The sequence below is a fragment of the Eptesicus fuscus genome, chromosome 15, assembly GCF_027574615.1.
Source record: "Eptesicus fuscus isolate TK198812 chromosome 15, DD_ASM_mEF_20220401, whole genome shotgun sequence".
Classification (NCBI taxonomy): Eukaryota; Metazoa; Chordata; class Mammalia; order Chiroptera; family Vespertilionidae; genus Eptesicus; species Eptesicus fuscus.
In genome coordinates, this window is record NC_072487.1 from 41,508,521 (window position 1) to 41,534,597 (window position 26,077).

Sequence of the window (26,077 nt, forward strand, 5' to 3'; positions counted from 1 at the left end):
TGTTTATCATCATACACAGACTGTACTTAGAACATCCCAACTCAGTGTTGGTGGTTGAAAATGACGTATGTAGAATTGTGTATATTATTGCATACTATACATTGTGCACACAAGTCTTCAAAGGATTACAAAATCATCAGTTCTCTCTGTTTGTGTTTATTTTTTATCAGAGAGAACCCAACATACAAGAGAGAACATGGAATCAAAGGGAGAGCACAAGATCTTTTCTTATTTCATAACTAGAGGCCCAGTGCACGAATTTGTGCACCAGTGGGGCCCCTCGGCCTGGCCTGCAGGATCGGGCCAAAACTGGCTCTCCGATATCCCCCGAGGGGTCCCAAATTGCAAGAGGGTGCAGGCCAGGCCGAGGGACCCCACCAATGCACGATTGGGGACGGAGAGGGATGCGGGAGGGCTCCAGGGCATGTCTGGCCCATCTCGCTCAGTCCTGATCAGCTAGACCCCAGCAGCAAGCTAACCTACCCTTGGGAGCGTGGTCAATGCACATCATTAGTGAGCTGTTGAGTGACCTTAGCATATCATTAGCATATTATGCTTTGATTGGTTGAACAGCCAACCAGTCGACTGGACACTTAGCATATTAGGCTTTTGTTATGTAGGTTAGTAATTTAATTTTTTCATATCTTGGACTTGGAGCCACAGTTTATGATATAAGTATGGAATAAATGAATGAAAGATCTGTCTGCAGTTTCATAGTTCTTAGCCAAAGAATAGGATGGGGAGCACCCAATCTGTGGTATCCATGCTGGGATACAAGTAAAGTGTGTAAGACCTTGTCAACCCAGACACTGGCTACTATAAAGCATGCTGTGCAGTGTTCACAGAATGGTAAAGTAGAATGGAAACATAATTCATGCCAGAGATCCAGGGCATCAACATTCTGGGTTATTTGTAAGTGACTGGTCCATGAAGGTGACGCTTTCTAACTTCACATGGCAGATTTAACAGTGTTTATGGCAGGGCATGGACACTGACCAATCAGCACAGATGCTTACAGTGGCTGCCATAGAGACAAGGAAGCTAACCGCAGAGAGAGGCACTGCTTGTTAGTTGCTAAGTAGAAGGAGATCTGATGTATTCCAGATCTCTTCTAGCCTGGCAGCAGCAGGGCACTCAGGCTAATGGCTATTGCCAATTGACACAGGAATATTTCAATATTTAATTCCTCGTACAGGCATGCTGATGTTCACCAGCTGATTACCAGCTCTGGTTAGAGTTTTTCCCCAAGCACAGAACCAAGACCATGTAGCAGTAGAGGGAAAATACTTCTTCATCCCTCGGTTATGATGCCTGGCCCTGTGACTTAAATCACTATTCAAAGCTCAGCATCATAAAAGGCCTCATCCTTACCCTGGGAATAAAGTTAGAGTCAGTGACCAGATGAAACCATAACTATTTCCAGCTCTCTGTGTCACAGCAAAGTCTTCTCTCCAAATATCCCAACTTAGTCCTGGTATCCACACTTACATAGACATATCACATATCTCAAGGATGAAATAATTAACAGATATAAAACCCTTAGAATCATATCTGACATACAGTCAGTGTGATATAAGTTAACCATTATTATTTTATTATTATTAAATGTGCATATGCTTTAAAGTAAATTGAAGGCTAGAGAAGCTTTTTAACTAGTGACAAATAGTGTCAGTTCAGGAGTCGTTTTTATGTCAATAGATGTCTCTACAATGAGAAGTTCCAGTCATTACCAATTCAATACATTTCTGTCCCTGGCAAACCTGTTCCGATACATTGCTATTATTACACATGTGAAGTCTCATATTACATTGCGTGAAAATTCAAACATGGTTAGAAAACAAAGAAATATGAAGAACTCTATTTATGCCATTTGTCACTAAGGCAAACAGCACCCAGATACTATTTCCTCAGTTGTGCTGAAGACACCCACCCACACACACACACACACACACACACACACCCCCGACACACACACACACACACAGTCCGTTTCTACCTGAGTGATCAAGGTAACTAGTGCTTCCATGATGGCTGGAGTTACCATGGAAACACAGAGCTAGAAGAATTTAGAGACTGCTGAATCTAGCCTCCTCATCTGACCGATGAGGAGCCTCTATGATTTTGTGATCTGCCCAAAGTCTCGCTACAAATTAGAAGCCAGACTGGGACTCATACCAAAGATTTCTGGCAATCCATCTACAAGGCTTTGGACAGCATCCAGGTTTTTCACGTAGTGGAAAGTTTAAAGGGATTCAAAGGAGAAGCAATTCACTAAACAGGCACTGCAGCAAGTATAAGGAATGTGTAGAATTTGGGGGAAAAATGCAAATCTGAAATAATTTTCTAATTTTAGCTCTCGCAAATATCATAATATAAATTAAGGTATTCCTTGAGTTTCCTTAACCATAATAAAAATTAAAAACCAAACCTGTTCTGTTTTGGCCAACATGGTTCTTCTTAAAGAGAAAGTTGACTTTAAACAGAAATTTCAGATGTTCAAGATGAACACTAACTACACAAAGGAATACACTTTTCTTGGATAGTAAGTTTTCTGGCCATTTTCTGATTTGCACCAAGATATAACTTCATTGTAGATAGAATCGGTTTAATTATCCTAATGGAAAATTCCAATTGCCTTGTAAATGCTAACTGATTTCAAATTATCTGGTGGTAATGGTTGTGTGTTTGTGTGTGTGCACGTACAAACACACAGAATAAATTGGCTTCACTGGTGCCATGCCTATTTGACTGCCGCTAACTTTAGTGTCCAATCTTTTCTTAATTGGAGCGTATGTCAAATAAACCAACGCCTCCTCCTCATTTCCTCTACCTGCCCATCCCCTAATGCAGACACAAATGAAAGTATTTGGCAAGGGAGAAAGACTTCCTCATTGCCCTAAGTGAATGGTAATTTGAAAATGGTCTGGGAAAGTTCAAGCAGTTTCCTCATGCATGAGCTACCTATAGACAGTCTGCAATTCCGGTGACAAATACAAAGGCAGAAAGATGTTAAAGGGGGTGATTCAGCCAACTTTTAGACATTTTACAACAAAAAAGCATTTAAATTTAAACCCAAATGCCTGCTTTAAAATGCATGCAGCTGGTGGAGTTTTCAGTAGGCTTGTGATTAGGTTTTTATATTTAATTCACTCTATTTCACCTTGTTCTTTAACGCATTCTTAAATTGCTAATGTTTCCATTGAAAGGGAAGAAATGTGTGAACAATGTCAGACTGATAAGATGTGTTCAAACACAAGATATCCAGAGCAGAATAAAGAAAAGCATTAAGAAAGGACCTCATTTCTCTCATTTCTTGAATCGGAGATGGAAATTTTTCTTCTTTAAAGTGGCAGTAAAAGCATTAGAAATGATGGCCGTGAGACAGCTAAAAGAGCTTTAAAAGTTTAGAATCTCAACACAAATCAGGTAATGAAGCAACTAGTTGCCACTGAAGCTTCTGTATGTAATCAATTAAAATGAGTCAATTAAAAGCTTTTTTAAACAGTAAAAATTGGAATAAAGGAATAAGTGATGCGTTGGGTTGTAAGAAATTGTAGGGACTTGAAAAATCAGCCTCTTAGGTTGAGATTGTAAATCTTTTCTTAGTTGAGGTGAACTTGGCAAGCCCCATTACACTAAAGAATAAGAATACCTAAATTATACATATATATATAAATAAACAGGGAATATGCTAATTAGCCGGGTGTCACTACCGCTCAGGAGTAGCTGTGCGCAGATGGGCGGGAGGGGACTGCGTGCCGCCCCTAGCCCCATGAGGCTGGGCTGGGGGCGGGCCAGGGTGGAGACACAACACACAGGAGTGCCTGCCCCCACCCCAGCGGACACAACGTGGCGGGCTGGCACTAGCGGGTCAGGCGCGGGTCCCGGCCCCCCGCGGGGTGCCTCCTGGTACGGCGGGAGGCGGGGCACCTCCTCGCGTGATTCCAATCGCACACTGGGCCTCTAGTGTAGTAATAATACTCAAAGTTAGATTTTTAAAGTAAGTATAGCCCTGACCAATGTAGCTCATTTAGTGAGCATTGCCCCATGCACACCTAGAGGTCACCAGTTCCATTCCCAGTTAAGGCACATGCCTGGGTTTCGGGCTCGAGCCCCAGTAGGGGGTGTGCAGGAGTCAGATGATTAATGTTTCTCGCTCATTGAAGTTTCTCTCTCCCCTTCTCTCTACCTCTCTCTCTCAAAAATCAATTAAAACATATTTTTTAAAAAAAGTAACCATGGATCAACATTGAATGTTTTTGATACTGTTGTCATTTAAGGTATTTCAATCTGATATTAAATAATCTATTAGAGGTGATACACTTAAAGAGTATTTTATTACATTTAGAAACCGTATTTGACTATTTAAAATAATAAGATTTAATTTATAACTTTAGATTTATGAGCTCTACTGGAGTCTCTTAAATGCTTAGCTTTTGCTTGCCAGCTTTGTCAGGGGGTCAAAATATTTGAGGATACTCAGGTTCTTAATACGTGTAAATAGGTTTTAAAATGTTTAAAAGGAAATCTAATCATTTAATTCACTGAATTAATCAATTGAGTTAATTTATTAGTAAAGTAAAAAGTAATTAGTGAAATGCATGATTACTTTATACAAAAAAATTGCTAGATTTTAAAAAATTTAAATGAACAGTAAAGACTTAGGAAAACTAGGTTTTTCCATTTTTTTCAAGTTGAATGAACTCAATATCAATTATAAAAGCAACTTCAAATGTTTGTTTGCTCACAGAAATATTTCCTATCCAATATCTGTAAACTCAGTTCCAGAGGACACAGGAGAACATGTCTTACCGCACAATGTTGATGACAGTGCAGGAGTGAGAGGCAGAGGCAGCTTGGCCCGTGAGCTGGCCAATAACAACACATTAGGTTCCCTCCCCCATACCATTACATTCTGACTTTCCTGCCTTCGAATTGCATATGCTTTGGAAAGAGCTTCCAGACATATTGCTGAGATCTTAAAAGCTAAATGCAAAAGAGAAAACATAACATTTTATTAAGTAGGATACCAGTTTAGCTGCCATTGAAAAGGGGTCCCATCATTCCTAGTTCAGGGCTAATATGGCAGCTTCGTGGAATCAGGGACACAGGCCTTTTCTACCTTGTTGCTTTTTCATGCTCAGCACCCAACATTGATTTCAGGTAATGGTATGGCTCTTAACACACCAAACTAGGTCTTATACTTCAGAAAATTAAGTCCTTGCAATTACCGATTTCCCTTTCAGAGCCTCCAAATTCCTTACTCATAAAATTAAGCGTGAGATGGGCCCCTAAAGTCATGAGGTCTAACTCCTTTATTTTAGACAGGTCTTTACACATTTAGAAAAGTTATATAAAAAAACATGATAAGCTTTGATTTTTTTTCACATTATTTCAAAATAAAACAATAGAGAAGAATAATGGCCAAATTTTTCAACTATAATTCCAGTTACATATCTAAATTTTCTCCTGTACAGTTAAGAGGAAAAGTCTTTATGGATTTTTTTTACACAATGACTATTTTCCAGGCTTAATTTTCATTTTTTGAAACCACATATATAGGTATCTATGTATATATATAAAAGGCTAAGTGACCGACCGTATGTACATCCAACTGTCCGACCAACCGGTACATATGATGCACATTGGCAATTTAAAAATAAATGTTGACTTGCGCATGCATGATACATATAAAGCTCTCGCTGGTGCCAATCACACGTGTGTTTTAATTTTATAATATTATATTATATATACTATTTTGACGTGTAATTTTTTGCAGTAACATAATTATCGCATGAATTTTTCTTCTAATTAATTTCCTTTCAATGTGCACGAATCCATGCACTAGGCCACTAGTAAATATATATTCAAAATAAGTACTTAGCCAAGATATTGTACATTTTTTAAAAATCAACTCTGGAATTTTCTAATTTTTCTTTCTTTAAAAACCAGCCTAGTCCTATCTTCTTTTCATGAACATTCCCAGACCACCCCAGAGATCTCCATCACCTCCAAGAAATTCCTCATATTTCTCATCTAGTATTTCATGTAAACCACTATAGAGAATGACATACATATTCATTCATCCAGTGTTTGAGCTTAGCTCTGAGCTCAACACTGGGATTAATGGCGAGCAAAGCCCCCATAGAGTTCAAAGTCTCTCATTTGAAACTCTTCCTAAACTTATCTATTGCCTGGATGTGGCCCATCCACAGTTAGGGAGACATTGGAGCCCTCACAACATTTGGTTGCTCTTATTTTTTTCTTAACCTTCTTTGTATATGACAGTTCCTCTAATCTAGGAAGCAACCCTTTTCAAAGTTTCATATAACAACTCAAAATGGAACCCTGTGGGCTAATGGCAATACAAAGTGGTGTCTTCCTAATCTAATTTCAGCATGGAAGTTGGTCTCATGAAAGCAAATACAATGTCAATAACTAGAGCAGATTTGCTTTATTTTAAATTTGTGCTATCTGGTTAGGGAAGAAAGAGAAATAAATTACCTTATATCTTTGATTCCAAGATTTATTACCACAGAAATGAACATTTTTAAGGTTGAAATGCCTTTGCAATGAAATGTACATTTACTATGGTTTTCTGAAAAAAAAAAAAAAGAAAGAAAGAAAACTTTTCAAATCAATGGCTAGTCTTACAATCAGTGTCGTCTTAGAAACAACAGACTTCAACATGAAGACTCAGAGTCTAAATGAAAGAATGGTCTGGCAACTCAGAGATTGGACTTCTAGCCTCCATTCTGCCAATTAGCTACTGACCACCAAGCCCTGTGACATCTGTCAAGTCTTTTCACTCCTCTGGACCTTCTCTGCCCATCCAGAAAATAAAGTTTTGACTGTGTTCCTCAAACCCTCTGTGGTAAGGAACCAGTGTTTAAAACTTTCCCCTCAGTTGCAGATTGATACATTTATGAAATACTATAAGAATCCCTTCGATGGCACAGCATTGTTAAATTGCTATAAAAATTTCTAGATGCTTACTCTCGATTTCCGCGCTTGTCTTGTGTGACCAGACTTGGCCTGGGCCACAACTGCATTTTGAGTGGCATTGACTTAGACTTAGGCCAGGACTTAGACTACTATGTAGATTAGATGGTGATCCTGCAAATGACTTACCACCTTCTTTTATTTGATTTTGTTCAGTAATACAACCAGCTTATATTTCCCAATTACCTGGTAGCTGAGCAGGAGAAACAAAAATTCTGGGAATGGCCCTAACCGGTTTGGCTCAGTGGATAGAGCGTTGGCCTGCGGACTGAAGGATCCCAGGTTCAATTCCGGTGAAGGGCATGTACCTTGGTTGCGGGCACATCCCCAGTAGGGGGTGTGCAGGAGGCAGCTGATCGATGTTTCTCTCTCATCGATGTTTCTAACTCTCTATCCCTCTCCCTTCCTCTCTGTAAAAAATCAATAAAATATATTTTTAAAAAAAATTCTGAGAATGAGTTATTCAAAAGGAAGGTGTTATTTATGGCAGAACTGAGAGAATAGTGGCATGGTTTGATCCATTTGTGGGTCACGGAGAACTAACAATACAGAAGACACTTTTCAAGCAGAATAATTAAAAATAAGTATTCTCTTTTCCTCTTATTTATTAAAAAAGTAAATATATATATATATAAATTTAGCAGTTAATAAAAAAAAAAAAAAAGACTTGACAACCAGGAACAGTACCCTTTGGATGGAGGGGGGGGGGTGAATTTTTCAAGAGAAGACTGATATATGGGAGCTGTTACTAGAATATGCTTCCTCTGCACCACTTATCTCAAGACAGAAAGATAGCTACTTAGTGGTTATTAGCCACAAAGCCATTGCAATTTAAGGAGCACAACTTTTTGAGTAAAGCATCGAAGTGCGAGAGTGCAGGCCAGTGTGACCACTCGTTGCTTTTATAAGGACTCCAGCCACAGTAAATTCTATGTATGCCCTTGTTTTTCCTCTTTGCCCGCCAACTTGGGGACAAGGCTAAAAGACCCCTACAAAGTACTCAGCTCAGACTCTAAAGACCCTTCATCAAGTTGATGAAGGAGAGAGTGCTTCAACTTCAAGAAACACAGAGCATTCCCTGGGCAGGTCAGCCCCAGAGCCTCCTGGGTAACTGCTGAAAGGCAAGGATGCCGCCTGAGAGCCTAGAAGTGGCCAGCGGAGGCTGCCCGTCCTGAGCTCCGGGCCAATGCTACCAGACAGAGGTTCTCCCCTGGAGCATGTGCCGGGATCACCTGCTCGGCCTGTCAATACCGACTGCCAGCCTCACTCCAGAAATTCTGATCCGGAGAGCCTGAGAGGTGTTTCTCACAAGTTCCTGGGAGGTGCTGATGCTACTGGTCCTAGGAACACACTTCGAGAATCAGTGCAATAAAACCTCTGAAGACAGAATGGGGAAGACCTCAGAAGCCACCTAACCCGGTGGTCGGCAAACCACGGCTCGCGAGCCACAGGCGGCTCTTTGGCCCCTTGAGTGTGGCTCTTCCACAAATTACCACGGCCTGGGCGAGTCTATTTTGAAGAAGTGGTGTTAGAAGAAGTTTAAAAATTTTGGCTCTCCAAAGAAATTTCAATCGTTGTACTGTTGATATCTGGCTCTGTTGACTAATGAGTTTGCCGACCACTGCCCTAACCCAACCTCTCATTTTATTTATTTATTTTTTAAAAGATATTTTTATTGATTTCAGAGAGGAAAGAAGAGGAGAGAGAGAGAAAAATATCAATGACGACAGAGAATCATTGATCGGCTGCCTTTTGCACGCCCCACACTGAGGATCGAGCCCACAACCCGGGCATGTGCCCTTGACTGGAATCGAACCCGGGACCCTTTGGTCTGAAGGCCGATGCTCCATCCACTGAGCCAAACCAGCCAGGGCCAACCTCCCATTTTAAAAGTAAGGACCCTGGGGCTCAAAGAAAATTCTTCCCTATTGTCATATATCCAGTACTCAGAGGCTCCCTCCCTCCCCCCCCCCCCCCCCCCCCCCCCGCCACACACACACCAAAAAAAGAAACTCACGTCTCCAGAGCCTTAATACACTGCTCCCTTCATGATCCTGTTATGGCCACACACTAGGTCCCTGATCTCTGAGAGGGGGCACCAGCGAAGACTTCATGCTGTTGACCTTCCTTCTGGGAACTGCAAGCTAATTCTGTCGGCCACCCTGAACTGGTAGGGGGTTGGCAGCACAATGGGAACTACTCCTTGCCTAGATTTTAAACCCAGAGAACACGTTCTCATCACTATGCCATGCTGCCTCTCCCCTGCTTCCTGCCAGCTGGGCATAGTCAGAAGGCCTGAGATGTCGAAAAGTGACCCAAGGCTGCAGGAGATGGTCACAGAGGATCTGCAGCGCTGCTGTGGAGGCGAGCATCTGTGACCACCGGGGTGGCAGTCACTGGCGGCGTGCCGGCGGTCTGTCTGATTCCAGTGTCAAGACTCCCTCGGATCCTGCCCTTTGGCTGAGCCTGCTCTGCAATTCCCATCGATTCTGTGTGCTTCCTGCTTCCCCTCCAATAAATTATTCTTCTGCTTAAATGGTCTGCAACCAAGAACCCTGGCCAACAGGATAGCCCATTAATTTCCTCATCAGCAGAGAGCCAACTGCTCCTAACGGAAGTTAGAGCTCCCGCAGAGGCTCCTGCAGGGACGTCTGCCTTTAGGGCTCTTAGATTTCCACTGATGCACTTCCACGCCTTGGACAGTGATTGCAGCAGGCTGCTGGACTCTCAGGGAGCCCGCCCCAGGCCATGTCTGTGATGGATGACCCTTGGCCAGAAGTGACTGATCCAGGAGTTCACCCTGATTCACAGCTGGCCTTGGGCTCTCACAGAAGAGAGGGAGGCCCAGAGGGCCCTCAAGTTGATGGCTGTGCCCCAAACTGCCCTCGCATTTGCTCTTTCCCTGTCTTTATTACTCAGTTCCATTAATTTCATGAGATCCCTGGTGAGAATCCTTCCAACAAGGTCCTCTTTTGGTCTGAATTTCAAACTCCGTCTTTAGTAACATAATAGCTTTTTGACACTGACTCACTAAAAACCTCTCTCTCTCTCTCTCTTTCTCTCTCTCTCTCTCTCACTCACACACACACACACACACACACACACACACGCTCTGCCTTCTCAATCTACTTCCCTCTCTCCTTCCCTGCAACCCCACACAGGGGAGTTCTTACAAGGAAAGCTTTTCCCCCTGTGATTCAGGTATCATAGGAAAAGAGAAAGCAAAAGGTGATCTAGACTTGAAGGCAACTTTAAAAAAAGAAAAGGAACATCTTGAGGGTTGAGACATTTTTTTACATTGCTCTTTAGATACTGGTGATTGACTTGAATTAGTGGACTTGATATCTTTGTTTAAAGTGGCTTAAACATCTTAAAAGAAAAGCTGCAGTCCTGACCAGTTTGGCTCAGTGGATAGAGCCTCGGCCTGTGGACTGAAGGGTCCCAGGTTCCATTCCAGTCAAGGGCATGTACCTTGGTTGCGGGCACATCCCCAGTAGGGGGTATGCAGGAAACAGCTGATCAATGTTTCTCTCTCATCGATGTTTCTAACTCTCTATCCCTCTCCCTTCCTCTCTGTAAAAAATCAATACAATATATTAAAAAAAAGAAAAAGAAAAGCTGCACTTCTCTACCAAAAGAACCAAGGCCCTGTAGAGCAAGCATGTCAAACTCAAAGGCTAACACAGACCAAATAAACGAGGCATGTGGCTCATGGGCCACGAGTTTGACATGCTTGCTGTAGAGAAATAGCTAATCCCATGACTAGGAAGGGCAGTATAAGATGAGACTAGAGTTATTTCTGAAAGTAAAAAAATGCTCAAAGAAATGCTGGGGGCATGTCACAATGACATAGGAACCAGCTTGAAGGGGATCTCATTGTGCAAATAGGGTATAATTTGAGGACCAAAATGATTAAATACAGTAACAAAGTAAAAACCATTGTTAAAAACAACAACCTAGGGATTCATGGGTTTGTATGAGTAATAAATAAATAAATAGGAGCAAAGGGAAGGTTGCTACAGGGCCAACTGATAAAGATGGAGATAGTGCTTAAGTTGGGAAATCATCATTTTGTAGCCATCAAGTTACAGATTGGATCAGGAATCATATCAATACAAAATCTAGAGGAGCAGAATATTTGCAAGGTCTTAGAAAATATCTCCCCACAAAATTGTTAGTGGAGAAAACAAGCAGGTGATCAAACTTAATATCACCGAGGGACAGATAGACATGGAGTGTCCCTAGAGGTGACCCCCGGGAAGGACACACATCACTTACCCAGAGTTCAAGCCCAGAGCTTATAGTTGGAATCTCTAATTGTAAGAAAATCATCAGACAAACCCCAAATGGGGAATTTTCTATTAAAGGGAGAGAGGGATTAAAAGGAGAAAGGGTTTAACTGAAGAAAAAAAAAAAGGAAGAGGGGACTGAACTCCTCAAAAATGTAAAGTCACAAAAGCAATGAGAGACTGTGGAAATGTTCCAGATTAGAAGAAACTAAATATATATAGGGTGTCCTCAAAAAATGTGTACACACACTTTGAGTAACTATAAAGGCAGTGCTTATTAAAATGTACTTCCTTTTCAAAACTGAGCTATCAACTGTTAAAGTGAATATACATTTTGGGGGAATATGTACATATGCATATGCATATGCATATACATATACATGACTGACACATATCATTTACCCTCAAACATTTCAGAAAAATTGAAGGGAACACACAAATGAGAAAGAAAGTTTCAGTAATAGGTCAATTGGGAAAAAGCACATCTGTGGGTTTTTTGTACTATTCTTGTCCTTATTGTTTTCAAATTTTAAAAAATGTTTTCATGATTTGAGGAGAGGAAATTGATTACAAAGGGGCACGGGGAAGTCTTGAGGATGATGGAAATGTTTTATATCATTATTGTACTAACATTCACACAGCTGTTCATATTTGTCAAAACATCAAATTGCACACTGAAAATTGGTGACTTTTATTGTTGTAAATCATACCTCAATGCACCTTATTTGAAAAGGTACAAAGGGTAAAAGTCCATTATCTGAAAGGTGGTATATTCGTTTAAAGGCAGAAAGAAGAGGGAGGACTTGCATCTGTCTCGTGAGAGGATCCGGGGACGGCCGCGTCCTGGGTGGAAGAGGCTATCTGGTGAGGTTGGTTTATTGCACCCAGGATGGACATAAGCGACAGATGAAGTTTCATGGTCTCCCCTTTCGGAAGCATATTATGGCACACAAAAATTAAGCATTTTTGCATTAATATTTATTTTGTAGTGAACATATTCACATAAATGGTGAAGATAAAACACCAAAACCAAATGAAATCTGCCCCCAAGAGGTCCTTCACATTACCCCAGATCCTGAGAACACCACTGACTGTCCTCAAAAGCTTCTCTTGGGAGGCAGGGAGAAGTCTGTGTGTCCTACACAAGCCCCCCATGTGGCTGGCATCAGCATCCTCCCCTTCCCATCTTCCAAGGCCCTACTCAGAGGAACCCTCCCTCCCTCTTTTACTCCTTGTGGTCTTTTATGACCACCTTCCTCATAACAGTTGTGAAAAGACAACTCCCACTCAACTTGGAAATGATCCTCAGCTTGGAGCACCGTGCCTGGCACTTTGGGAAAGCGTTCTGGATTAAACTAAACCAAGAGGAAGGAACGTGGGCACACTTACCATTTCCTTCCCTTTCCTCTTCACAGAGACAGAAAATTCTGTCACCTTCTACTGAGAAACCCATACTATCTCACCATTCCCTCTAATAGACTTCCAGCCCAGAAACAGGTCAGCTCTAAAATGGGATTCTGTTGTAACCAATGCAATAAAACTTCCTGGGACTCAGACTTTCAACTCTGGTGCAAGGACAAAGAGAGACTTGATATTTATAATGAGCTTATGGCTCAAAAAAACAAACAAAACAACAAAACAATGAGGGAGACTCAAAGCAAGACATTTCTGTCAAAGTACAACCAGGACTATTAAGACTAACTGCTAAATTACCTACAACTGGTCAACTAAAATGGAAAGTAACACCACCCTGGTGCCTCAAAGAGCTTGAAAATGGAGCAATGATAGCAGGAAATTGCTACAAAGGGGAACGGGGAAGTTTTAAGGATGATGGAAATGTTTTATATCATTATTGTACTAACATTCACACAGCTGTTCATATTTGTCAAAACATCAAATTGCACACTGAAAATTGGTGACTTTTATTGTTGTAAATCATACCTCAATGCACCTTATTTGAAAAGGTACAAAGGGTAAAAGTCCATTATCTGAAAGGTGGTGTATTCGTTTAAAGGCAGAAAGAAGAGGGAGCGTTCTTTGAATGAACGTTACCAAGCGTTCATTGCCAGACAAAGCCGAGAAAAGTCAGTCCACAGCTAAGAAAGGGGAGAGCCAGGGTTTGAACATAAGCAGCCTGGCTTAAGAACCTCCATTTCTAACTCCTATCCTATATAATAAAAGGCTAATAGGCACATCGACCGAATGGCGGAATGACTGGTCGCTATGACTCACACTGACCACCAGGAGGCAGATGCTCAATGAAGGAGCTGTCCCCTAGTGGTCAGTGCGCTCCCACAGGAGGAGCACCGCTCAGCCAGAAGCCGGGTGCAGCGGCTGTGGCGGGAGCCTCTCCCTCCTCCGCCAGCAGCACTAAGGATGTCCGACTGATGGCAGGGAGCAGGCCTAAGCCATCAGTTGGACATCACCTGAGGGCTCCCAGACTGCGAGAGGATGAAGGCCAGGCTGAGGGACCCCCTTCTCACCTCCCTGAGTGTATGAATTTCGTGCACTGGGCCTCTAGTTCCAACATAAGTTCAATTTCAATTCCCCAGTGAACGTTCCTTCTAGACATTTCCAACATGAGGTCTACATCCAAAATTAAGTCTCAACCTGATTAACAACACTTCACCAAGCCTCATTAAAATCAATAAAGATCACATTTCTCCTCATTTCATTGCTTTTGTCCTCCTGATACTTTCTCCTTACACTGAAGAGTACTATCAGGGTTCTTATCCGAACTCCTTTTTGTCCTCCTTTCAATCTGAGGGACTGATAAGGATTTTCTTTCTACTAAAGTCCAGCATCTTCTTTATTTCTGACCTCCTTCCTCTGAGAGAGCATCACACTGGCATCTTGCAATTACTAGCCCTAACCAGAAAACAGCTTTTATCTTTCCTACGGACTGACCCACACTTTCATTAAGCACAAACAGGATTTGGACTGAACCATCAGATGTACTTCAGAAACATCCTCAGATCCTGTTGTTGCAAAAGCATAGGTCCTTGTGGAAGAGGTGGTGGAATTTCAGTTGAGTCCATGCTCCACGCAGGATCCTAAACTCCTGTTTGCAAAGTGGAGCTTCCACCTGAGGCGTCTGAGCAGTAGATCATCTAATCCACACACTACACACACTCAGGTGAATGAACTTTGCACTCAAACTGCCTGACTTCAGACAAAACAGCATAGAGCCTTCCCTGCTTCCCGTGTTTTCTGAGTCATTGATTCCTCCTTTGTTTTGAGAAAAAAATGGGCGTGTGCCCTATTCCCTTAAAGACTGAAGGAAATCAGAGGTTTTGAAGTCTATCCTTTGGGGGTCCTGGACAGCTCCACGTGGTCTGGAAACTATTTCTAGTTGCTTCTGAGTGGTTGGCACTGACTCAAGGAGGTAGTCACAGCTGGGCCTGGTAAAAATGGGGGGTTCTGGGAGGTCAGGCAGTCCTGCCTCAAGGGGACAGGAACAGGGTTGGGGCCAGCGAGATGAAGAAGGATTCTAGTCACCAGGATTAAATTTGACTTCCAGGGCAAACAATTTATTGCAAACATCCCTCCCCTAAGTTTGAGTGTGAACGCAAGCATTTTCCTTCAAACAAATAGGCTTACAGCCAATACAGTACAACACAGCTGACCGCTTCATTTTTCACAGAGAGCCAGCATTCGCCAAGCTCCCGGTCAATTCCAGACCCCGTACTTCACATACTGACACAAAGCAAAATGCATCAAAATGAAAGAGGGTTCAGCCTGTCCTTGTGTGCCCGCCTCTATCATCCGTGGGGCCTGGGGCAAGAGTACAAATGAAGGCCCTCATAATGACTACTTTAAAGTGCTAATCAAGCTAGCAAACTGTCACATAATCCTCCACCCTTGACAAATCTAGCTTTATAACCACCTGGAGTCCAGGTACAGTTTAGAATTCTCGGGGCCCTCAGAGTTTTAGGCCAGACTGGAGACTGGAAAGAGCAGCGCTGGCCAATGAACAGATGCCTTCCCTTCCCCACCCAGGCTCTGTCTCGCCCCGGAGTGGGGGGGACTCAGCACACATTTGCAATCCATTCCACAACCCCACACAGCACAGCTGCCCTTTGGGCACTCCTCAGAGATGGAGTCTGCCCTCTCTCTTCTTGAAAAGGCCCCGAAAGCAAGCTTGGGGACTTTGGGCAGGGAATTCCATCAGTGTCTGGGGCTTGAAGGTCAGTGGGGAGGGGCACAGCCTGGGGAAGGTCAGACCCTGCTCTCTAATCCTGGGCAGTAAGAGTAAGGGGTTTCCTTGCCCAGGTCAGTGGGGAGGGGCACAGCCTGGGGAAGGTCAGACCCTGCTCTCTAATCCTGGGCAGTAAGAGTAAGGGGTTTCCTTGCCCAGGTCCAAAGCACACTGACTAAAGCCTTCTCTATTTTAGTCTAAGTCGACTTTTCTTTCCTTAAGGCTTTCTGGGAGGGAGACTCCTTATATCAAACACATGCTGGCTCACGCAGGTGCGCGCACTCACACCCAAACACACACTGGTATAAAGAGAATTTCTGTATGGAATGTATGAAATAAAAAAAGCTGAAATACTTGCAGCTGCCCTAGAGAGATTTGGCAGCTGAAATACTGGTCTGAAAGAAAGAAAGGGTAAATATTCCTCAAAAAGCAAATGGGTTGAACAGAGTTCTAGAAAATCAGAAAGATAGGGTCCTTGTCCTAGGGCATAAATTGGGCAAACCTTAAACGTTTATTCTGTTTTTGGAAATGTGTCCTACCTAAAGCAGGGAGACACAACCCCCCCCCCCCCCAAAAAAAAAAAAAAAAAGAAAAGAAAAACAGATGAAGAACCAGAAGCACTTGGGGCCACAAAGTCAGATTCCTAGGAACCACCGCCCTGAGTCAACTGGGCAAGGGAGTTTTGGGTGGGCTGCAAACGGAGAGGCCTCCCAGAGAGAGCCACCAGTGGCAACTGGAGGGGGTTCACAGTGGTGGAGGGGGGCACAGTGGTGGGAGGGGGGACCAGTGGGGGTGAGTGGCCAGGACCTGGGCGTCACCACTGGCTGGTATCTGCTTTGCCTTTTCTTGGTCAAGTCAATCTGCCCGCTTTCTGAGCCTTCATTGCAATTCTCTAAATGGGGGTATCTGCACGCATCACTTGGCGGTGATGCCCCTAAGAACTCCGCTCAGTCCCCCACTTGGTAACCGCTCAGTCCACGGGTCCTTATTTAGAACTGAGAGCGCAGGGGCCAGAGCTGGAGCTGAACCCAAGTTGTGGATCAGCCAGCTCCCCACCACCGACCCGACCTGCACATCCAAGATGGGTGTCTGCAGGATCCTCCACGGGAGGCGGAGGGGTGGGGAGGTCGAGGCTTTAGGGACAGAGGCAAGCCAGAACCGTTGGGGAAAGGCACCCACAGGTCGAGTGTTCGTCTCAACCCTGTTTGGGAGTAGTCGAAAGTCCCGGGGTTGGAGGTGCAAAGGGCCGGCGTCTAAGACAATTGGAAGCCCCTGGGATTGGAGGAAGCCGCGCCGCACTCCGCGGGGCCGGGGCCCGGCCGGGAAGGTGTCACTCACCCAGCAGCAGCAGCTTGAGCTCGCGGCGCGCGTCCTTCTTGTCCCGGCGAAGCTGCCGCTCGATCTCTGCGCTGATGCGCTGCGACTCCTTCTCCTCCGCCGACAGGCAGCAGCAGCCGGCCATGGTGCGCGCCGCGCAGCCACCGGCCAAGAGGCCCGAGCGCCCGGGTCCTGCGCGCGGCCGCTCCCTGGGCCGACCCGAGAGCAAAGGCAGGAGGGGGCCGACTGGAGTTTCGGGGGAACAGACCTGGGCCTCCGGGGTTCGATCCCTCCTCGCGGGCGGGCGGGCTCCGAGGTGGGGTGAGTCCGCCGCAGCACGGGGACCGGCCAAGTGCACCGGGGACCCGGGCTCACGCAGCCCGCCCTCGCTCGGGGAGAAGAGGGAGAGCTGCGCTCCGCTGGGAGCGATGCCGACCTCCGGAAGATGCGCGCCCCTTGGCACGGGAGCCCGGCGCCCAGTCAGAGGGCGCAGACCGCACGTAAAAAGTTGGGGCGTCGGTGCCCGGGAAAGCGGACTCTCCCGGGGCTGGGAGTTCCCCAGGCAGGCTGCAGGCACGGCGTTGGTCAGAGGCAAAGGTCCTGGCTGTCCCTGGCCTAGAGAGTCCCGCAAACCTCAGCAGGGTCCGAAGACTAGGACCGAGTGGAAAGGTCCCTGCCGGCACTTATGGCTCAAAGTGCCAGGAGGAGGCGGAGCGTCTTGAACCTGCAACCCTGGTCTCTGCACACCAAGCCTTGGGGCAACCACGCTGGTGGCGCCTGTGGGTGAACCGGAGGAGAGCAGGGAGCTGGGGTGCGGAGCTGGGGGAGGGGGGGTGGTGCAGAGTCTTCGGGAGCAGCCCCCACACCTGCCCCCCTGGCTGTGGCGTCTGGGCGTGGGGAGAGCCGCCTGGCGAGGTTGCTGTGACCCGCGCTCTCTGGCGGCCAGACCCCGCTCCCGGCCCAAATCCGGGCTCCGACAGGTGAGCGAGTTTCACCCACTCCCGGCCTCAACTCTCCCCAGCTGCGGGAGTGGAGGGAAGCCAAGCGCTGCCGCGCGGTACAGCGTGCCGGGACCACCACACACCCTGGTTTCCTAAACCGCCTCCTTCAGCTTCCCCGCGCCCCAAGTCCAGCTCGGGCTTGGTCAGAGCCCCTGGGCAGCGCTGCCGCTTGCCTTCCAGGTGCGGCTAGCCCTGAGCCGGCTGGCATTGCACTCAGAGAAGCAGCTGCCACCGAGCTCAGTTAAATAAGAGAAACCCAAGAGTAAATATCCTCCCAGCCCCTTCCTATGCCCCCGGACGAGGAGCGCTGGGGATGGGGGTAATGGAAAACGGCTGCTGCTTTGCATTTTATAATGAAAAGACTCCTGCTATGGAGAGGTTTCCAGCGACACCTGGCGCGTTCCCTGCCCCAGCCCTGAAGCCTGACAGCACCTAGCAAAGGTGTGTCCGCACAGCCACATTGGCCTGGCTCCTGGAACGTTGGGAGCAAGTTTGAGCTGCATTGATTAAAAAAAACAAAACAAAACAAAACAAAAGATTGAAAAGCACCTCTTTGTACTCAAATGGCACTATAAGATGCAGGTTACAGCATCTGATTTTGTCTTCAGGGTTGATTTTGAGGCAGAGCGCAAATAGGTTCACGGGAAAAGCAGAAAAAAGCAAAGGGAACGGGAGAGGTTCCTGCAGTCCACAGCACTGAATGTTGTTGTTCGTTTGTTTGTTTGTTTTGTTATTTTTCCTTCTGTTCTTCAAGTCAGTATATGCCATTGAAACCACTTCATGGCATTAGGTAATGAGCTAATGCTTCCTCTATTAAGAGCAAGCAGCAGTGCCTTTCATATGAGTCGCATACATTTAATCCATTCAAATGGAGCATACTGAGCGGAGAGAATGGTATGTGTCATTATATAAAGAACTTGGCATTATGATGCTATCTGGCTGAAGATCTTATTTATTTTGCAATTTAGAGAACGTAGACAAATCAGGCATTGAAAATGAATGTGCGTGCTTAAATGCATGACTTTAGACTGACCCCTACAGGAACACTCCTCAACATCTCCCATTTAATCCTTGGCCATTTAGTCACACATATCTCCCTTAGCCCTTACAGATTCATTTACAATTTGAGATAAGATCTAACTCCTTAAACTAATAGTTGCATCATAATTATTTGTATTTTTTAATTATTAAAATTAGGGCAAATTTGAACTCCACGTTACTTGGAATAACTGGTCTAAAGTTGCTAAGATTTCAGAAAAGATACAAAGTATTATTTATGGTTAATCTGTGAAACTTTCCTGGACCATACAAGTCTTAAATGTGTCCCTCCCTTTTGACCAAACTGGTATTTCTCCCCTTAAGAAATAATCAGATAGAAATCATGATTTAGGTGCAAAGGTTTTATTTCTAATAACAACAACACTAATGCAAAACAACCTAAATGTCCAACAACAAGGAATAGGTCACATAAATTATGGTATATCCATCCAATGAGATATCATATAGTGACTATGTGAATATGTGAGTGACAAATTGGAAAATAACAGATTTGGCGGGGGAGGGGGGCACTCAAAATATATTTAGTGAAAATGGCAAGATATAAAAATATAAACAATACGATACAAATTTTACCCTGGGAACACACACAGGCATTTTTAAGAAACTAAAGGGACGTATACTCACAAGGTAAGTTGCTCTGAGTCATAGCTCTTTGGTTGGTTTTAATTCCCTGATATAAAATTATTTGGGGCAGCTCTATTAAAGTCTTCTAGGCCCCACTTTCCTCAACTGTAAAACAAGAGGGATGAACCAGATTAAGCTCAATGGGATCTCCCAAATGTACCATTCAATTCTTTTATGATTTTCACACTTACATGGTAGTATTAAAGATAATCATAAACCTGTTTTTTATTAAACATTGTAGCTAGTGAGAACTATAAAACTAGGATATCACAAGTCAATTATTTTTATATTACTATTTTTTTATTCATGTTATCTTCAGGATCTGGGAGCAGGATGAGAATAATTTTAAGTTATTAATTCATTTGTAACATCTTACCAGGAAGGGCTAGTTTTGAAAAGAGATTTTAGTGAAAGAGAATGTTTGTTTTCCTAGGTTATTCCCAAAGTTCTGCAGTTCCATGTCATTCTCAAAGAACAGAGCGCAGCCTGGACATGTGTTTCAGATAACCGCCAAGTCCTGGGCCGTGAAGGTGAGCTCATTGAAATTCCTCTGAATGTCCTTTGAATCCATGCCAAGCCCTGTACCAGGCACTGGGGATTTATATAGTAAGACCTTGCAGACTTTAGGTAGACTGTAGTCTAGTAGAAAGAAGTAAGACTGAGACCCTGAAATCTGAACCCACCACTTATTTCTTCCTCCCAAAGAGCGGACAGTGAGGGCTCAGAGTCACCGGGTGACTCCACAGTCCACAAATGTGCACAGCGGGCCCTTCAGCTGAGCCTCATTTCCTGTCACTCTGCTGTAACTCCAGAAAAATGTACCTACATGTTCTCGCCACCTCCATGTCTTAGCACATGCTGTCCCCTCTCCCAGGGAGTGTCATCTCACCCCAGGCAAAACTAGTTAGGTACTTTCTTTCCCAAACACCTCTGTTCTGAAGAGCCGCTCCGTTAGACCCATCTCTCTCTGCTGCCTGAGCACTTTGTGTCCCTCTCTTTAATATCTCGCTCTATTTCACTTGTTGGTTCCCCCCCTGATCCATTAGTTTCTCACAGGTGGAGAGTTTTTCTTGTTCATCCTGGTATTTCTAAATTAATAAAATTTAGTTGACTGAATAAAATTGAAAACAAGAAGAATTAGCCAGAGGCAAGAGAAAGAAACTCAGAAAAGGAAGTTCTTGTGATGGAAAACAGTGAAAAACCAACAAGTCTATTGTTGTAACAAATCAATGTATGATTTAGGGAAGACTTGGGTCCCCAATTTGCCCCCAGAGAGGAAGTGACTGCCCTGTTTCTATTCAGAACTGTGAGGAAATGTGCAAGTAGAGGACTGGGAAGATGCTGTTCTCTTGGACAAATGTACCACCTTAGAACTTTAACAAGTAACATAAAGTAAACATATGACCTTGAAATTTACGAAGTTGAAATAGCACTAATACTAATGCACCGATGCTGCTCTGTGGCAGTGTTTTTCAAACTGCAGTTGTGACCCATTCCTGGGTTGTGGCAATCTACATATATATATATATATATATATATACATATATATATATATATATGAAAAACACAAAATATAAATAGAATATATCAAAATATGCTGCAGGTATTATTGTTTCATGAAACTTTTGCTTCCATTGTATACATAGATATAAAATGTTAGGCAGATCAGTCACCATTGGAGGTTTGCTTGTCCTTACCCCAGGCAGGCTGGACTAAATGATTCTCAATTTTCTAATACATTTTTTTCTGAGACCAACAGGTTCCTAATTTTTCATTCAATTTTCTGAGCCCAGTCTGCTCTCTATAATATTTTAGTTCTTCTCCCCTCTTACCGCTCCCAGCCATTCCCCACCCAATCATCTCTAGTTTTGGATGAGCATGGTAAGTTAGAGATATCTATTTTTTTTAAATATATTTTTATTGATTTCAGAGAGAAAGGGAGAGGGAGAGATAGATAGAAACATTAATAATAAGAGAAGAGCCCACAACCCTGGCATGTGCCCTGATGAGGAATGGAACTGTGATCTCCTGGTTCAGAGGTCCACGCTCTACCATTGAGCCGCGCCCTGCTGGGTGAGATATCTGTCTATTGTCTGCCCATTGTGGACTTTGAATGAATTGACAGAGTAGTGATGGATGTTTAGATGAATGGGTAATAATTCTATCTGGTGGACTGATGTACTCAACATCTATTATTCTAAGCCAATCAACATGTTATCATGTTGTTCCAAAATATTCTCTGCTTGAAGACCAGAAACTGTTTATTATATAACTTCTACTGAAAAGACTAGAATTACAGTCATGCACCACACAACATTTAGGCCAATGGCAGACCTCATACATGATGGCAGTTCCATAAGATTATAGCAGAGCTGAATCTCCTGTAAGAAATGGAAGAATCTGTGGATCAGAAGGATTTTTTTTTTTCTCTCTGGTGAGCCCAATATCTGTGGGGCTTCGCAATAGATTCCCTCTCACTCAGAGTACCTCCATTTTGAGTGCACAGATTACATCCCAATCAGTCAGCCACAGAGGAGCCTGTCCCCCCAGCGCCATAGTTTGATGGTCTTCACAGGGCACTGCTGCAGACTCTCTGTTGAGGTCTAAGATCCTGTACAAGGACACAGGTCCACAGGAGCTCCCTCAACAAGTATCAAGTGCCACTGCCACTTGAGTATAAGCTTTCTGTGATAGTGTGGAGCCAGCCTGTCTCTGTTCTTTGGACACATTTTCAGGTTGGAATGATATAAAACATAGATAAGTTTTATTTATTCCATCAATTCAATGCCAGAGAGAACACTTTGTGCCAGATAGGGTTATTGGAACCAAAAACATATTTCCAAAGTCAAAATATTGAGTCCTCAGTTCTATACCCTCTTCATGTTAAAACACACCTTTTTTTTTAAATGAATACCACAAAATTCCTTAATCTGACCACTGCTCCAATAGCCAAAACCACATTGCCATGACAATCCTTTATGATTCTTTATCTCTCCATCTTGACTTCTTATTTCCCTTTTAAAAATATGTTTTTATTAATTTTGAGAGAGAGAAGGGAAAGGGATAGAGAGATAGAAACATTGATGAGAGAGAAACATCCTCAATTGGCTGTGTCCTGTATGCCCCCTTCTGGGGATCGAGCCCGCAGCCCAGGCATGTGCCCTGACTGGGAATCAAACCGAGATCTCTTGGTTCCTAGGTTGATGCTCAACCACTGAGCAGCACCAGCCAGGCTTGATTTCTTATTTCCATTGGTCCTCAAGCTACCTTTCACTCCTTCCTGACAGTCACTGCTATGGTGATCTGTGCCTTACCTAGCCAGTTTCTCCTTGATATTTCCTATCAGTCCAGCCCATACCCCTGTTCATGGAGCAGCACCGATGTTCTATTTCTCAGCCTGTCAGAAAAAAAAAGAGGGTGAGGGCTTGTGGGACAGTGTGTATCAAGCCTACAGTCGTGTACAGTAATGTCCTAGGCCAGTGGTCGGCAAACTCATTAGTCACCAGAGCCAAATATCAACAGTACAACGATTGGAATTTCTTTTGAGAGCCAAATTTTTTAAACTTAAACTTCTTCTAACGCCACTTCTTCAAAACAGACTCGCCCAGGCCGTGGTATTTTGTGGAAGAGCCACACTCAAGGGGCCAAAGAGCCGCATGTGGCTCGCGAGCTGCAGTTTGCCGACCACTGTCCCAGACCTTACATTCACTCACCACTCACTCACTAACTCACCCAGAGCAACTTCCAGTCCTGCAGTCCCCATTCATGGTAAGTGCCCTATACAGATGTGCCATATTTTATCTTTTATACCGTGTTTTTACTGTATCTTTAGACACATAAATACTTATCACTTTATTACAATTGCCTACAATTTTCAGTGCAGTAACATGCTGTGCAGGTACAGGTTTGTAGCCTGGGAGCAATAGGCGGTACCATATGGCCCAGGCTAGACCATCAGGGCTTGTGGGCGTGCACTATGTGATGTTCACATGACAAAACTGCCTAATGACGTATTTCTCAGAATGTACCCCAGTCATTAGGAGACACGTGACCGTACAGACAATGAGTCCTGCCTTCAAACAGAGGGACTGTGAGTGGGCAGGAATAGCTATTGTTTGTTTTTAAATCTGAATTTTCATGGGAATTAGGTATCTCAAGAACCTAAGGAGTAAATATCTTTGTGATATGAAGTTGGAGATTTTTGTCTGTTTTCTTTCCTTTTTAACATAAGTCCCCCTCTCCACTCATATCACTCTCCTCCTGAATGAACCAATGTTAACAACCTAGTATGTTTCCTTCTCTATTGTTATGCTCTTATAATGATACATAAGCAGAAAAAGCTCATAAACATATATAAACATACATGGAAGGAGTGTGTCATCATCAGTTTAAAAATGAGACTATAGTACATGAACTCTATATTTTCCTTTCTTCTCCAACAATACCGTATGGGAATCTAAGTAAACCACTTACTTCAGATTCAGTCTTTCATACATTCATATACACTATTTCATGATGTAAAAGGACCATATTGTATTCAACTTTTCTCCTTTGAGGGGCACTCATTTTTATATCCAATTTTTGACCACTAAAACAAAGCTGTCATACCATCTGTGTATCTGAATTTACATGCACTAGTGCCTTTATTTCTGTGGGATGGATTCCCAGGGAAAAAAGACTGACTAATTGAAGGATATATACATTTTTTATTTTAACAGATGTGGCCAGATTCCTGTTCAAAAAGACTACAACAATTCACAATTCCGCCAAAAATATGAAAATCCATGTCCCTACCAGCGATGAATATCACTCTTTAATTTTTGGCAGCCTGAAGGGATACAAACAATGTTAAAGTGTTGCTTTACTTTGTGTTTTCCTGACAGTCTACGAATTTGTACATTTCTTCATGCATGTGAGCATTTGCATTGCCACCCTGTGAAGTGTCTATTTATATCCTTTGCTCATTTTTAAAAATTAGGTCATTTGTCTTTTTCTTGACAATCTGTAAGAGCTCTTCAATATGACATATTGACTTTGTCATTTGAATTGCAAATTTCCAGATACATTTTTTGTCCTTTATAATTTTTAATGGAATCTTTTGCCATAGAAAAGATTTTATTTTTACATATCCAAATATCTTTAATTTCTCGCACAGCTTCCAGAGTTCCAGTCCTTGTAGGATGGTCTCCTCATTTGTAGATTGTACATGCAGTATCTTAGATTTTCTTGCAAGCACTTTTATTATTTTGTTTTTAACATTTGAATATTTAATCCATCTGGTGTTTATTTTTATAAAATGTCTAAGATAGGAGACTAATTTTATTTTCTTCCAGATGGATAGCCAGTTGTACCGACATCATTCATTTATTGAACATTCCATCCTTTTCCCAATGAATTAAAGTTCAATCTTTGTCATCTATTATAGTCTCATATTGACTGAAATCAATTTCTTTGAGTCTATACTGTCCCACTGAGCTATTTATTCCTATGTCAATACCATCTTGATTTGATTACAGGGGCTCTATGGAATATTTTTATATTGGTGGGACACCACCTGGCAATGTTATCAAACTCTTCTTAGTTGTATTTAGATATTTATTCTTTCATAGGAACTATAACATCATTTACCAAGGACTTCTACCCTGAACTTCAGAGTATAAACTTAACCCTAACTTCAACTGTCTTCTTGACATATTGGCTTGGATATCTAATAGGCATCTCAATTTAACAGTCTCCCCCTCCCCCCGGCAAAAAATAAAGAAGAAGAAGAATAAAAAAACACCTCTGAATTTGTTTTCCTAAATTTATCTTCCTGCTATCTTTTCTATTTCAGCACCACCTAATTGATTGCCTCTTTGCTCCACCTCCCACATGTAATCTTAGCAATTATGGATTAGGCTGTAAGCCACATCTTCAATTTGTTTTGGAACCACTGCATGCAGCCATATTCATTTCTATTTTTGCTGCCACCACTCCTGACCAAGTCAACAACACCTCTCAACTGGACTAAAACAATAGCTTTTACTCTTGATCCTCAAAATCCACTCACCACAGACAGAATGAGCTTTAAAAATCCCAAAAACAGATCTCATCATCCTCTAGATCAAGCATATGGCCCAAATGAATATTTTTGTGGCCCAGTCAATATAATGGTATGTAAGAAACATTTTAATAAAAATTTTGTAACTTAATTTTACAATATCCTGTTATAGATAATCTATAATAATAAAACTGTAATATGCTAATTAGACCAGACAGCCGAACGACCTTCCGGATGTCCTTCCTGATGAAGCCGCGGTGTCGGGGCTGAGTCAAAGGCAGTTAGGGGTGATCAGACAGCCAGGCTAGCAGTTAGGGGTGATCAGGCAGGAAGGCAGAATGGTTAGGGGCGATCAGGCAGGCAGGCAGAATGGTTAGGGGCGATCAGGCAGGCAGGCAGGTGAGTGGTTAGGAGCCAGTGGTCCTGGATTGTGAGAGGGTGCAGACCGGGCTGAGGGACCCTGCCCCCCATGCATGAATTTCGTGCACCGGACTCTAGTTATTAATAATGAACTACAATATTAGCTAATGACTGATTACTATAATTG

At 43.3% G+C, this 26,077-nt stretch overlaps 1 protein-coding gene and 1 long non-coding RNA gene across 2 annotated transcripts in view; one reads left to right on the forward strand and one right to left on the reverse strand.

Moving 5' to 3' along the window:
* The window catches only part of GNA14 (G protein subunit alpha 14), a 147,092-nt gene extending 129,642 nt beyond the window's left edge, over window positions 1-17,450 (reverse strand). Inside the window, exon 1 of the mRNA XM_008142060.3 lies at window positions 16,828-17,450. Within this exon, the coding sequence (XP_008140282.2) occupies window positions 16,828-16,951 (124 nt within the window). The 5' untranslated portion in view covers window positions 16,952-17,450. The remainder of the gene's footprint in view (window positions 1-16,827) is intronic.
* Window positions 17,451-17,528: 78 nt separating this feature from the next.
* On the forward strand, window positions 17,529-25,233 carry LOC129151783 (uncharacterized). The gene is made up of 3 exons (XR_008558418.1): window positions 17,529-17,786; window positions 19,924-20,020; window positions 24,209-25,233. It is a non-coding gene; the product is annotated as an uncharacterized LOC129151783 (long non-coding RNA).
* The last annotated feature ends 844 nt before the right edge of the window (window positions 25,234-26,077 follow it).